Below are 16,213 nucleotides of genomic sequence, written 5' to 3'. Positions count from 1 at the left end.
ATCAGCGACCGTCTTGGCTCCCGAGTCAAACGAAAGGCTTAAAACTAACCCTTGATCTCGAAGAGAAGTAGATGGCCTGCCAAGATATCATTTAATTTCGAAAACTGGACAGAATATCGTGACATTAACAGTCTATGCTACACTTGCTTTTCTTTATTCTCGTCACATGTCCACACTTGACAAGATTAATACAGTACGGCGGAGAGGTATGGGGCTGACTTTGGGTAGGACCGAATACAAAGGGTGTGGTGCGAATTCGAACAAATTAGGTGTAATTTCTGCCTATTGATTCGTTTCCCAAATTATCAAGAATCCTTCAACAGACATCTTTAGCTAAACTGAAGAAAACTTAATTAAGATACTATCTATATGAATTACAAAGCAGGTAAACAGTACATTTTCAAACTCACCCTGCGCCCGAGTTCGACAATGGATTACTGAACTCCATGACACGAAAACGAAAGGCAGAGAAACACTCATTCTTAACCTGCGACAGATGTCTCTATCTAATCACTCTCAGATACAAGCTAATATAGTATCGAATAATCACCAGTGATGTCTGGTCGAATTATGCTTAAACAAAAGCTAACAACGACTAATGAAAAATGGCATGATATGAATCACAGTTAAAACAACGCTTTGATGTCAGATATTAGCCAATCATGTCACTTTTTCGCGTGACGGAGGACTCAGCAGACCACAGCACGTATATGCTTTAATTCTGTTCTAATTGCTTATTTGTAATGAGAAAAGAGGATACGGTTGTTTAATTAATTTGTTTACCAAGATTGGCTGAATATGTCTCAAGGATAGCCAGTCTTGTGTAAATATAAACTTTTTCTTTATTTGAAATAAAAGACATAGGTAAGCTAATTCACTGTCTTCAAGCGATATTATAAGGGATTTTCTGCAGTTAAACCTTGGATCACAGAAGAAAACAAACTTCAAAAATTCCGGTTTCAGTTGTCGCAAATAACTACACGCAAAATGACTCAGCTTCAGATTCTCGCTATTTATTCTCATCGCATCAAGCTTCTTGATTGGTATACTCTCATTAGTACCATATCCTCACTGCATACTCATTACCTCGTCGCATAAGATTAAGTTATGGGAAGAGTCCGCGACTGATGAGGCAATAGGCATGTAACGAGGATATGAGCAGATAGGAGTTTGGTCAACCGCCACCAGGGGAGGTGGGCGGGTCACAAGAGACGACTGTCTTTGTGGACTACATGCAGGACGAAAAGACCACGCTTCAAGTGGAGAGACCAAATAGAAACTCCAAATGGCGCAAAGCATTACCGACGCCACTAGCACGGGCGAAAACTGGGGAATGTTATGGAATAACAGCATGTTTTGCAATGAGCTAATTAATTATGCAGTGAGAATAGTTTGAATGTTATTTTTGTGAACTGGTGGCTCATCAAGTTGGTATCGTTAATGATTTCCCTTTTTCATCCGGCGTGTTGTCCCTGAATTTATCTCATTTTAAATGATAAATTCTCGATGTTGAATACCTAGAGGAGTTATACAATATTGGGAGTAAAAGGTGCTCAAAATCAATAAGGTTTACGACGCAAGATCTTCTAGTCAGAGCTTACACTTTTTCATAATGTCAGAAAACTTTTGCAATTTTGCTCCTTGACATCAGGTGTCTGTTGATAATTTCCAGACAGCACTTGTTCCCTTAAAATAATCCAAAATTATACCTTTTTCCATGTAACATGATGACCTTGTCCCCTTGTTCCCGAAAATGTCTTTAAGTCTCCAATAGGCGAAGAAAGCGGAAGATAAAGATTGTCAAGTAGACGTAGTTTAGCCAAACCACATGTTGTCAATATAGAAGAAATTGTGATCATTATGCGACCAGTGTTTATTCACAGTTTGACTTCGTCCATCATAAAATACTTCATGTTTCTATTGAAGAAGAATTTGGGAAAGGGTTGTTAGAGAAACAGAGCACTGACAGGGCTAGAGATAAATTGAGGTGGAGAGAAGATGTGCAATTGCGGCCCTATATATATGCCACGTGGCATGCAGCGGACAGTCATTAGTTATGCAGTTTACCCGGCAGGTCGATACCGTTGCTCGGAGTGTGCCGTCACCATGTCAGGGGTGCGAGTTGGGGCGTTCAATAGGTTTAATGTAGGTGTGAACCAGTACAGCCAGTCAGCCATTCACCAGTTGCCTGGCACTAAGATGGACCACATCGCTGTAAACGTGCTACCACTATAAACCCTTCACCAGACACCCCCATAGAGCGAAGAGGATTCAGTTAATTTATTTTTCACCCGCAATCATGGACAAAAGTCTTGAGACAAATTTGAGCTCTTGGCGCTTTTGCACACACGCCAAACAACAGTCACGAGCGAAAACAACTTCACCTGCTTTGCATCTTCCCCCACCCTACCTACAATGTGTAATTTCGTCTGAGTTTTAACATTGTATTTAGTAGGGAGGAGAGAATAGCAACGCCTCTTTAAAAGAATTGCAGTGCTTTTTCAAACTTCAGTGAAGAAGATAAAAGATAAACACAGACAAGCGCGTTGAATTACATAAGTATCCCAAGGGCTTCTGTCCACCATTGCAGTTCTTGATTTGTTTTATTACGGTTTTCAGACTGATAATTTATGGATTTTAAAAAGATAATTGCACTGGTTACAAAACGAGCACACGATTCAAAGAGCGAAAGGAACTATCCCCCCTCCCCCCTCAAGAACAAATAAACAAACAAAAACGAACAAAAGAAAAAAATCTGCGAACCTTTCTCGCAATTTGAAAACCGTTGTGAACGTAGACAACAAGAAGAGAATCTTGGCAATGGAGTCGAAGTTAAAGATTACATTGTTTAGTCTTGTTAATGTAAAATTATAACTACATCAGTGATTGACAGGGAGTGGCTCGGCGAGGTATCAGAATTTCTCTTATTTTCCTAAATTCTTGGTTCCAGACCTCCCACCAGTTGACCGCGTATTTAAATTTTATTATGGCCGCCACACAACATAAAGTACGAGCGATGAAGATAAGCTTACATTTCTTTCCAAATCGTAAATTTGCTAACCCTGAGAAAAAGGATTACGGCCCATCCGATTGATACGTTGTTGTCGTTTTAATTTGTTATACGGTGAAAAAAAAAAAAAAAATCGTCACCGAGTAAACGCTCTTAGAGCGTCTAGTTACATATAATGTGTGTAAAACTGAATTACCTAAAAAAAAACGAAACAAAAAGAAAACAAAAAACGAAAGGCATCCAGACTTTTAGGTTAGAACAAGTGCTAATAAATGGCCTGTCATGGATTTCAAAAATAACCCTTAACTGTCAACTCAAAAGTTAACTTAGCGTATACATGTAGGTTCGTGATACTAGAAGCTGTGAATTTGATATGCTTTAGAAAATACTATTTACATGTAAATCTGTTCATTTAGAGGCTGGAATAATGTATTTAAAACCTGGAAAATCTGACTCAGCTATTACTTTTTTTCCTAGAACTCTAGAGAGTATCTTATGATGGCTTCATTATCAAAAATGTTTGCTGCCACTGCAACATATCCCTATCAAGTGGTCAGGTAAAGGCTTCAGGTAAGGACTGGCAGGGATTGTTTGATGTCGTTCAACATGGTGCAGCACTTGCCCTGTTCAGACCAGAGGGCGTTCCAAGAGCAGTGGGTCATGGAATATATTGCGTGACTTTGTATGACTGGTAACCAGTCTACAATCCCAATGTTGATAATCAGGTGATTTTGTCCCTTTATGTTGAGAAAAACGCGACATTTGCCAACTTTGATTAGAGGGGTGGGATATACGTGATCCAGCTCAGCTGTCCCAACTACGTTTGTCCGGGATTGTCTGAAAGAAATATGCGAAGAATTTTCTAGTGAAGGTAACGCCAACGATTTTCATGGTGTCACAATATTTTAGAATTTGATTTCGGGTCAATGACGTACACTTTGTCTCTGTAAATTGGACAGAACTTTTCTACGTCGATCTGGATTAAGGCTCGGTGCAGATATTCGTGGAATATAACTCGTAACCGCCTGTAATAGAACGAAATTTGCCATCTGCTTCAAGCAAAATGGGATTAGAGCTCTTTCCTATTATTTAGGACATTTTCCAGGATTATTAATTCGCGAAGTAGCAGATCTTTGTGTTGTTTCACGGAATAGTGTTAAATAAGTTGATCGAAGCTTACCCGTGTACAGTGTTCAGATATATCACGATTACACGCGACACAACAACTTCCGGGTTCCATGCATTCAAAGCTTAAAATAAGCGTGTAAAGGTGCGGAGTGTTCAAGACGCACATGGTGGCAAGAAAAACTGCATGAAAGATGAGGCGCATTGTAATTATATAGTAAAACACAAACTTAAAATATTAATTTGCTTCTTTGAATGGTTACAGCACAAACTGTGTTCTCATATTTGCTGCATTAAGTACCCTAACCTTTTTCTCAGCTATTTCTGGGACTTTATAATATGCTGGTTTTGAAATTCTGGTGGTACATGAAAATAATATCGCCCATTTGACGATTGTTTTTATTCTCATCACCGTTTTATGCGTCATTGCATGGATGTCTTAAGACGAAATTGGATTTTGATCCCTCTTGTAAAAGGCTGGAAGGCAAGAAGTAAGTGATTTTAGACTAGTTAAAACGTTCTGTTCATTACAATTGCGTGTTCTGTCAACCGAAAGCCGCGTTAGAAATACGTGTGCTAATTGGCCGTTCTTATTTAAAGGCAAACGCAGATTACAATTTTTAGCATGCATTTTATTTTGAAGAGTTGGTTGCTTGTATGCAAACTTGTTGCTTCGCTCATCTTCAGTTAGGTGACGTTCAAATTTTTTGTTTAAATTTATCGTTCCTTCGTTTCTTAGTTCCGCTTTTTCGTGGAGAATTCAAAATGGACCTTTTAGAGCCACCGAAAAAATGAAAGTCTTGGTCGTTGTTAACTGTGATTCTTTAGTCATTGTTTTGTTGATGGAAATTGGGAACATAAATAATATCCTTATCGTGCATCTCCACGATGCACATTTGACCAAATAGTATGTTTTCGAAAGCAGAATACCACAGGTCCTTAATATTATCTGAGATTTTTTTTTGGCAAGGCAAATGTCAGAGAAAGTAGCTGACAAGCCTGGAAACCTTGAAAACAAACAAACAAAAAAAAGGTTTCTCTGTCGGGAGTCTGAAAGGCCACTGACCACAGTGGGGTCTCTCGGACGCCAACGATACTACAAGTCAGCAGCAGATATACTGAGCTAATACATGTCATGATACTATTTACAGAAGATACAGACTCCAGGTCAGCGTCTTCATTAAATTTAACTAGAAAATTTATTTACGAGTTCTGGAAATCACGCCCACGGTACTATTTTGGAATGTTTTCTCCCAAGTGCTGTTGCCTGAGTCATCGTTTTTCTTGAAAGGTTTTAATTTACAATTTTCAAAACGGAGGGGTGGTGGCGGGGTGGTTGGCTACCGAACCCCTCCCCCTTAAGCCCGTACGCCTGTGTTTAAAATAATTAGTTTGTAATTAAGGAATTTCACGATTTTTTTAGTATCATGAATGTATTTTTTTTTTTTTTGTATCCTGATATTACACACATGTAATACTTTCTCTAAAGTGCCTTTAACAGTCTCCAGCAGTTGAACTTTGACAGATAAATAATGACACTTGTCAAAATGATGGTATCACAAAAATTTCCAATTATTGGTGAATAAGTTGTTGTCATCTTCATGGCATAATAGGTTACCATAGCCACGGTATATATCTGTTAAAAATGTATCCGTAGTATCAGCTTTAAATGCTTATATCTCAGAAAGGGTACATAAAGACAACATAACTAGGATTAAAGTAGCATTTTATTCCTAGTTTTGTACATTTTGAAGCGCCAGGAGTATTTTTCATAAGATCTTTTAAAATATTATAGGTCATGACTACTTACTGTTATAAGGATATTAAAATTAAGAGAAAAAAATTCCCAGAGCGCTTTACTCCACTAATTGTTTATGGCACGTTACAATAGTAAATTTAATTATCTTATTTTATGTTTTTTAATAACAGGTGTAAGGGTCGAACTATAATAAAAAAATTTCGTAAAGTGGTAATTACGCTCACGTGCTTAGTTTGAGCTACCCGTGAAGAAATCAGCTTAAACAAAAGAACTGCTTAAATAGCAATTCCTCAGCATTCTATAAATAATAATAGCGTTATTTCCATAAACTGCTGCAACGAAGTAAACACTATCCACCTTTAATTTATCGGTGAACTGAGTTATCATTGCAACCAAGCACTTCATTGAAGTGAACAAATTAATTCTTCTCACTAATTTAGCCTGAGTTAAAGTGGACGATACTCTTTTACCCCTACTCACCCCGTCCTACACAGAGACTCCCCAATGTACACTATCAAAACACTTAAAATAACTTAAATCCCTTTCCATTTATTGTTTTTCTTTCTAAAGAGTTAGGGACAAAAATCCCCTTCTAGAAAATTCTTTGTAACCATGGTTGCACGAGATAAAACCACATAAATTAAACCAAACAGAAAAAAAAAGGAGACGAGGAAATGAATGAAAGAAGGACGAACATATAGGACTGCAAACTAATATACAGACAATAAAACAAGACAAAAATGAAAAGCAACTTCGTAAAAAAAACGAAACAAACGAAATGGAAAAGCAAACTATAGGAGAAACATGAGAGTAAAGAAAGAGACATGAAAACAAGGAAACGAATAAACACAAACAAGGGAAGAAACAAACACGAAGAAAGAATATTGCCAGCATGTAAATAAAGACGGAACAAACTAGTAAAGCAAACAAACAAACAAACAAAAAAAAACAAGCAAACAAACAACTAACAATTATCTGTTACACCAGTTATGCACTTAGAGGGTCGTACAGGGGTATTCTCGCGATGCGTGATTACCTGATTTCACTTTTCGGTAAAACGTGAATTTATGACATTGTTCTTCGAACTGTGTGACCTTAAGGTTTTGCGTGACCTGTGAAGAACTTGAATTATTAACCGATATTCGTGATTTCACTACTCTACTATGTGATTTTGAGATGCGAGTCCTCTGAATGCTTAGAGTCGTCTGTCGAGAGTGATTTACAATATGGAGCCTGTACGACCCTCCACTTACAATAGAACCCTATACTATTTATCAGTTCTCCCTGGTGGGTTTTTCAGAATTAATTTATATTAATATAAAATTTATGAAAACTAATTAAAATTCCAGGTTAAAAATTCTACAATATGATGTAGCACAATTATATAGATATATCATGAAAACCACGGGGTTTTCACCGTCTTTTTGAACAAGCTGGATAATGGAGAATTTTTAATCTCATGGCCAAACTCATTCAAGCGTTTCATGGACAGGAATGTTAGGCCAATAGCTGGTTTTTACATGACGTCACTAAAATTCGAACTGCAAAACTATTGATCTTCCTGAGATTTTAATTTAATGATGTATAAGAGCAGCTGAAAACTAATATTCATACAAATTTTCGCTCCGAATGGGTTCTTGGTTTTGTGATACACTACACTTGAATTTCTGAGCTTTTGCGTGGCGCGGCATTTACTTGACGGCCTATAGAGCTGTCATGACGGTTAAAAAACTGACTTATTTCGGGGAACTTGGCTATCTGAACAGTTCATGCTTAGAAAAAGTATTATTTTAATGTTTTAGAGTTCCTCGAGGGATAAATTCACGCTTTTGTAGCAAAACTCAGTGACAGATGTTTCTGTTGGTTTCCGGCCGCCATGTTGGTGCCTATACGGATGGGCACCAGCATGGCGTCTCCATACAAATCTCTATAAATTTGGGTTAAAAAGTTTCTCCGCGTATCTCGCATAACAAAAATTGCTGTGACCAGAATTTTGGCGAGAGTCTTTGCATATTTACCTTCTTTCATTTCCCAGATTCTGGACTATTGACCGGTTTTGATTTTTATTTTGATCAATTTTGAATTGCGTGACACTGAAAACCAGCAATTAAAGACGTCCTCTAATTGTTAATGTTATTGGACTTCTTAGTGGAAACACCATGAATTTGAGATCGCTTAACAATAGGACCTTATCCATATAGGCATTTGTAGATCTTTGTACACCGGATGATAAGGTCACGAGACCCTTGACTGATATTTGAAGTGTGATCGTCCTTCCTCAAATACGAGCGACGAAGTTCTGAAAAAACTGGAGTTTCTCTATGTTTATGTTCCATTTAGTGGTGCCAGACCTAACCGTCGAACAATTAGATAGCCCACTGAATATAGGTGAATTGAAAATAATTAAGAGCACCGATCTACGGTGTACGAAAAAGTCGTTCACGATCTAATGTCGACAAGTTGGCACTGTGTGGAGCAGTTGCAAATTACATCACGACATTTCAAGTCAAAAACATGCTTCTAGGACGCCTCTTTACACGTCAAATGTTTCGCCCGTTCCCTGGGTTTGAGGACAAGTTATCATTAATCTTCAAATAAATTATAACATGTAAATTGTATGTTTTTTTCTCCGTTTGCAGATTTATCGAGTGTCTTTCTAGTAGTTGCAGTTCTCAAATGATAAACGGAAGATCAACGTAAGCAAACGGGTAGCAATCACGTCACGAAAGAGCCGTCAATATTGGTTTAACACTAAAATCATTTGTAAATGGATTAGTCAGTGCTACAGTAACGGGCGTTACACTTCCCTGGGTAAAATAAGTTGTAGATATAGTAGGAGCCACAGTTCTTTACTTTAATGAAGACCCAATCCTTGCAACAATTACTCTCCATGTGAATGCAGAATTTTCTTTGGACTGTACCCTCAGCAACTGTAGGGTGATTCTCTTTCAACCAGACAGGGAAGCGTGCATCACATCTCTTCATCGGTGGACATGTGGTCACCATTTTTGTGCCTGCAGCTCCTTGGAAACGATACCAGTTATCGGGTAAGTTGTCACATTTCTCATTTTGTGTTGTGTAGTTATATTTTCTTTCCGCATCAGTCAGATTTTGGTAGTTGTTACATATGTCAGCTAAAAAAAAGAAAAATTAATATTTGTATTAATTTTGCACAATACTGTATGTACTAAAAACAACAACAACAACAACAAAAACAACAGAAAACAAGTATCACGAGGTGATTAAGTATATCAATGAAATAAAAAAATGTGAATATTAAAAGATTAATTAACACTACGAGAGACATTCGAAAATTCGCTTTTTACGCCTGTACAATTTGAAAATATTTTCAATTATCGTGAATCCTTAATTGCTGGAGCTTTCATACGATTACTCTTTTATAGTATAAAAGAGAAAGAAACGAACGCGCGCGCATTAATAAACTTGCTTTACAGTGATGAAAAATAGCGATAAATTGGCCAGCCATCAGCAACACAACACATATCATGATATCAATAAATCATAATAAATTCATGATTAAACGTTCATAATGATATTTAGTTTATATACACAGGATTCTGCGTTCCTTGTGATAAGTTAAGGGCCATTAACCGATCTTTTCGAGCCGTTGCTTAGGAAAATTTATTCTCATATAACCTCATCATTTTTAGTTAGTTCAGAGTTATTTCATGTGTCTTAACTTTTTCATGATCAGTAACACTAGTAATGACGTCATCAGGCCGCGCCCATGGTCATGTGACTAATACGGAAAAAATGCAAAGGCTCCCAGGCAAATTACTTTAACGGGATTTTTTTCATTGATTTAATATTTTAATGTAAATCCTCATTACGCTATGCATCGATTTTGTTTCATGGCTAAAAGGTCAGATTTTGAGAGAATTTCAAAATATTGAAAAATTTATAATTTTCTGAAAAAAGCATGATTTCGGAAAAGGAATGCATAGCTATGTTTCCAACGTTTGCATTAATCGAAATTCGTCGAAAAAAGCTGGATTTAATGAAAAACCGCGTTTCCTTTAGCATTTAAAGAAACCGGAAGTGCGCCTGATATCTATTGGAAGTTACCCTATTAGCGCGTGCGCAATTTACACTACCAGGGCACTTCGGTAAGATCAAACAAAGCCACACTGAGTTAGTTTTTCTCTTTCTATTGCTCTTTGTTTTTCTGTCTTTCTCTTATTTTGTCTTTGCTTATACTTTTTTTACTTTGCATTTTGTGAAACACAAAGAAAAACATCTAAAATGTAAGGGAATTTGCAAGTTTTTGAGCTGTTTTTATTTTCCGCACTCAGGCTGACGTTAGTAACCGGAAGTGAAATTTCACCTCCTTAGCAACGCGCGCGAGCGCGTACATAAATCAGTTAATGAGCCCTTAAATCAGACTTTTTCAGAATCAAAAAAGAATAAAATAATAAATGCAACCACACTTCATCAAAATCCCAATCTGTATAGTTCGTTTTCACATGACCTCAGCAAAATTAGAAAGTTCTCAAAATCAATGTCACTAGCTAGCGGCGGAAGGGTTTTGTTTCAACAGAGCGTTTCGCTATGGAGGTGAGTTTTCTTCTTCTTTTTTTTTCTAAATTTGAGACACACTAATTTAATGGCGTCTGAAATATTATAAAAACCAATATTTTCACCCAAATAGTGTTTGGCTGATTGTCCTTAAAATGTAAACACAAATCCCTTATGCAGACTTATGTAAAATGCCAAAGTTTCAGTTTCATTGTCAGTTTGCAGCCGAGTTCTGGCTATCAGCTCCATGGGGGTCTTCTGAGATTAATTTGCGACCAAATTTTGGGCTGTTTTCAACAACTCTTTCAACTCTCTCTCTCTCTCTCTCTCTCTCTCTCTCTCTCTCTCTCTCTCTCTCTCTCTCTCTCTCTCTTTGCTATTAAGACGCTATTTTCATCGCGTGCAGTACAAAATTGCACCGATTTTTTCGTTATCTTTTTTTTCCATGATTTTACTCTTACATGCAAGACCAATTTATGTCCTCACAAATTTAAGTTAATGGGACAACCATGAGTGATTACGTGCTGGTTGTGTGACATGCAAAAAGGTAGAGGGTAGGGTTTCACAGTCCAAAGTTTAGTGTGATCACATGCATTAGTGACGCAAACTGTACGCTAAGCCAATCAGAATTGGCTGAGCTGGTATGTCACTGTCAATCGATTCCCAGGCATCGAGCACGAGTGGTGTGTTCATTCATTCTTTCGCTGCGAGCTAGCAAACTGTATTTGCCTTCTTCGATGACGTGATTTTCCCTCCCTCCCCACCCTATGGTTTAAGCATGTCACACACGAAATACACAATGTTTGTGAATTTATGAATAGTTATATATCCTACTTAAGCTTCTCAGCTGGGCCTTTGGCTTCCATGTTACGGGATTATTGACTAGCTTTACTATGTACAGCCAATGTACCTGTATCTAATTCTCAGATACACAGCAATATGTATTGAGATCTCTTTACACAAAACGTTACAGTTAGGAGCTATTTTTTGTAACTGTTAGCGACCAATGCTATTGGCACTTATGTAGTTTATCTACATCAAAGACACTGAATGAACTGATTAGCCTTGTCTAATCTCAAGGACTGCATGATTGTATTAAGGAGTTAGTCTACGGTTTAGATTTGTCTAATTGAAATACACAAATAAACTTTGGGTTGGGATGAAGTGCTCCCATACAGGCACTATTGGCCCCATAGACTCAGAATTGATGGGTTGCCATGTAACCATGAGTCTAAACTCCCTTAGGACTAGGAACCTCTTTCAGGGTATTGTGACCTGCAGCCCTGGAGGGGAGTAAGGACCCCTTTCAGGGTATTGTGACCTGCAGCCCTGAGGGGGAGTAGGGACCTTTTCAGGGTATTGTGACATGCAGCCCTGAGGGGTAGTAGGGACCATTTCAGGGTATTGTGACCTGCAGCCCTGAAAGGGAGTAAGGACCTCTTTCGGGGTATTGTGACTGCAGCCCCGAAGAGGATTAGGAACCTCTCCCAGGGGTTTGTGACCTCCATCCTCGGAGGGGAGGGGGGTTTGACGCCCCCCACCCCCCTTTACCAAGCCAGGTTAGTGATTCGTTTAGTGATGGCATTTACATGTAGTTCCACTGGCCTGTTATTGGAGAACTTCATTCCCAACCCCTTACCCCACATATCATTGTTGTGTTCCTTTTTCTCGTGCCGTTTCTGAAGTAAAATAGCTCTCGCATTGTTAACATTATATAAATATCATATAGATTTTCGCATGCGTTGTAAGTTTGGCGTATTGGGGGTAAAATACTGAAAATTTCAATTTTTATTGGCCTTAACTTCGAGAACAGCAAGTGCAACGCACATTTTTACTTTTAGTGCTAATTGTATGACCCCAAAATATAATAGCACGCAAGAACATAAGTATTAATTAAGGCGTTTCTTGTAACGTCCGTTTACAGCATGTTTCAGTTGTTATTCACTTTCATGGGAAGTTAAACTTAGGTTTATATTGCTGGACCCCGATTGTGGAATGTCTTACTTAAAGCTGATTGCTTGACGATAACTAATTCATAGCTTCCTTCAAAAAAAGAATGGAAAACTTTTAACTAGTGCTTTATGCTTGAATGCTCTGACCAATTTTCAAACCAACAAAAAGTTACGTGACCTGAAAATTACTATAATATATTTAAAGCTCAATCATTACTTAGTTGGTTTAATTTCATGGAAAGCAATTCTTTTGAGAGAATTTTAATTCAAAAATAATGTAGTTTCGGTTCAGTTCGATTCAGACAGTCAGGTGTACCATCAGATAATATATGGGTTACAAATAATGTAGTGAATAATGACTTGTTACGGCTCCCCGAAGTTAATCTTAAGCAAAGTGTATTACCTATACTATGAACAAAATTACATTATATATACCTTCGCAGCTAGAACCCTCCATTACAAATCCACCTTTGCAAAGGCAGTTGTACGAACCATCCGTATTCATGCACTCAGGTTTAGCAACTGTAACGCATGGGTTGACCTGTGCAGCACATTCGTCGATATCTGACATGAGAGAATGTGATATGAATGTTATATTTATCCACCGTTGTAAAATACATATCTTAGTTTCTGTCCAATTCGCATCCAAGTGACAAAGGCGTGTTAAACAAGCATATTCTGTATCGGTCATGCGACCTCGTTCCAACGGATTTTCAATCAGACTGTTGAACGGAATAGAGCCAAGTTCTATTTTTGTTCAACAACTTTCAACATATTGAACGGCATATTTCAACGTTCAACATCACATTATGCACTGTTCAGCATTTGTTGAACAGCAGCTGCAATATTTGTTGCTCATCAAATGTTAAACCTTGTATCATTGGCTTAAAGTATGCTATACACAGACATGAAACAAACCTGCGCAATTTTGTCCATCTCCAGTGTATCCGTCTTTACAAGAGCAGTTGTACCCTCCATTGGTGTTGTTGCAGCTGGCGTTCACGTGGCATTTGTGAGAACCTCTATCGCATTCATCAATATCTAAAGTTAAGGTAAAACATGTTTCATAGGATCCACTGAATCGGAGGAGCAACTCAGCTCCTTTAATTACCTCTAGAAATGATAAAATTTGGAATATCAGTTAAACTTGGTTTTAAGAGCCAATGTAACTGTGAATTTTTAACGAGAAGCTGTATCTAAGTGATCGAGAATTTGTCTGAGGAAAAGACCGAAAAATTCGTTTACTGAAGAGAGTCAAAAATCAATGTGAACTAATTTTCTAGAAATATGTGAGTTTTAATGTTAACATGTAAAGAACGGGATGTTCAAACTTTTAGTTTCTACCACAGAATGTTTGATGTTCAACGAAATTTGCGCTAAATGATAGTTACAACGCAAGGGCTATGTTAGGAGTAGCATAGTTACCATTCTCACAGTGTTCGCCCTCGAACCCAGTAGTACACGAACATCGATATCCTTTCTGTGTAAAACCGGACTGACAAGTTGAGTTGTTCGCGCACTTCAGTCCGATCTGTCCGCACTTGTTCTGAAACGCAGAAAAGGAAAATAGTTGCTTATAAATAATCTACTGCTCTCTCGTTGTTAGAATAAACGAATGAATGACTGTTCGAGATACAAGTTTATTTCACTCTTGGCATCGCGCTGACTTTCGCCGACTTAACCCAGAAGTAAGAAAAGTAATTTATGCACAAATATTAAGATTTTCGTGGAGAGCTTTGAGGCAAATTGGCTTATTAACAACTGAAGGAGAAAAGTTGGAAAAAAAAAAAAAAAAACAGTCACTTACTTCGGCGCCACGATAGTAGTAAAGCTGGTTGTCCTTCAGATCACTGTCATGCTCCAAGTGAGTGGAGTTATTCAGCTCACATTTATGTGTTCCGTCAGGATCTTTGTTCCTAATATTAAGACTGACACAGTTTGCATCCAGGTAGCAACGGTGTTCACACTCGTCCATGTCCTTGACAGTCATGGTTTTTATCCAGTGGTTCACTAAATGTTTCTCAGCATAGAAATAGTAGGCTGGAAAGTAGAGCTCACGTCCTCCATCTGAAAAAATATACACATGTTTATTTAAAGGGCTTATAATAAATAACAGAAATTCTGAAACAAGTACGCAGTATCTCTTAGAAACATGCAGTATATCTTTATTTCGATTTACTTCCCACGCACAAGAATTTTTTTTTTTTTTTTTTGCCAGAGCTTTAATTGTATAAACAAATCGCTGAAACTATAATTTCTAACCACTTCGTTATCGTTCAGACCCTAAATATGAAATAACTTCCTTAAAGGGGACTCAAGAGTGCTGTCGCAATTTTCTTTTCTGCTTGCTAAGTCTTGTAAGGATCCAAGATAACTGTATGATGTATTTCAGAGTTCACCTTTCAGTGTCATCGCTTCTTTTGAAGAATTTATGAAGAAATCTAATAGTAAATAGAGAAATTTAAGTTTCTAGTGGACCAGAATAATTACAGGTACTTTTCAGTCCCTTTTACATTTTCTTAAAGCTAAAGATAGTATTAAATAGTTGCCTTGAGTAACATTGAGAACATTTTATTTATGGGAACTGGAGAAAATAAATTTCAAAGTTCAAAGAAATAATGCAAATGCATGTAAATTTTTATCATAAGTTTCATTTCACCAGCACTTCAAGTGTTTCTTCGATATGTCCTGTTGTTAGCAATGATTTATTTTTCAGAAGAATTTTAAAACAGTCAAACAGAAGTTTGCAACACGCTGTAAATAATCTCAATACAAAGTATTTGTCCACATGTTACTCGTACCTCAGATGCATTCCTTCTTAAACATTCGACGCTGATGCTTAAATCGTTTACTTGGTGTTTGAATGAAATTGCGAACTGCAAATATTTTGCAGACTGGACATCTCGAAGTCTTAATTAGGTTATACTTAGCGGAGAACGTAGAAAGGTCTGAAACTTAAAATCGACTTTTTAAAGTGGTAGAAGCGGCTTGTTTTTTAATCTTTCCCTCGCCGAAATCAATCGTAAATTCTCCTAGCTAAGCATCACACATTTCACAGTTACTGTCCTTGTGAGAATTTGGTGGTATATCAATATAATATCCATGTTGTTTTGGCCACCTGTCCATTTAGGCAGCATATTAATATTCTGACAATAGAGAGTGCTGATCAAGCTTTCCAAGTTTAGTTAAGAAAAACATGATAGTTGTGGAACCCGAAATTTCGCTCTATGGCAGAAGAATGAATCCCCCCTCGAAATAGCTTTAATTAGGTTATAATTAGCGGAGAACGTAGAAAGGTCTAAAACTTAAAATCGATTTTTAAAGCGCGAGTGACGGCTTGTTTTTTAATCTTCCCCTTGCCGATATCCAACTTAAATTCTTCTATCTAAGCATCACACATTTCTCAGTTACTGTCCTTGTGAGAATTTGGTGGTATATCAATATGAATATCCACGGTGGTTTTGCCACCTGTCTATTCAACAGCATATTAATATTCTGACAATAGAGAGTGCTGATCAAGCTTTTCAAGTTTAGTTAAGAAAAAAATAATAGTGTGGAACCCGAAATTTCGCTCTATAACAGAAGAATGAATCCTCCTCTCAAAATATCAGCTTTTGTGGACTGATAGGTGTGATTACGTCTGATGGAAAATTTCCGCGCTACAAGACGGAAATTAGATTGTCACGAAAATGGCTAATTAATACGAGACACGACGTCTATGTTGGATTTACATCATGAACTTATTTTTAGTCTCTGTTTTAATCAAAACGTTTCTGGTTGAGGGAAATTTATACGGGGTTTTAATCTTTGGCAAGTTTTTACAAAGCAATT

General features: G+C 37.4%; 2 protein-coding genes across 2 annotated transcripts in view; both read right to left on the bottom strand.

The window, feature by feature from the left end:
- The window catches only part of LOC149104515 (pancreatic secretory granule membrane major glycoprotein GP2-like), a 290,181-nt gene that overhangs the window by 47,752 nt on the left and 226,216 nt on the right, over positions 1-16,213 (bottom strand). The gene's annotated exons all lie outside the window — the stretch shown is intronic.
- LOC149104529 (uromodulin-like) overlaps positions 5,845-16,213 on the bottom strand; it is a 32,776-nt gene continuing 22,407 nt past the window's right edge. Inside the window, exons 2-6 of the mRNA XM_089271240.1 lie at positions 14,190-14,602; positions 13,808-13,928; positions 13,301-13,423; positions 12,818-12,946; positions 5,845-9,028 (exon numbers count right to left, since the gene is read on the bottom strand). Coding sequence (XP_089127366.1) covers positions 8,667-9,028; positions 12,818-12,946; positions 13,301-13,423; positions 13,808-13,928; positions 14,190-14,602 — 1,148 coding nt within the window. The 3' untranslated portion in view covers positions 5,845-8,666. The remainder of the gene's footprint in view (positions 9,029-12,817; positions 12,947-13,300; positions 13,424-13,807; positions 13,929-14,189; positions 14,603-16,213) is intronic.

Source organism: Orbicella faveolata, unplaced genomic scaffold (genome assembly GCF_042242905.1).
Source record: "Orbicella faveolata isolate gen_17 unplaced genomic scaffold, um_ofav_v1 contig_34, whole genome shotgun sequence".
Lineage (NCBI taxonomy): Eukaryota > Metazoa > Cnidaria > Anthozoa > Scleractinia > Merulinidae > Orbicella > Orbicella faveolata.
Note: the sequence above shows the minus strand (reverse complement) of the source record. Positions and strands in the feature narration are given on the sequence as shown.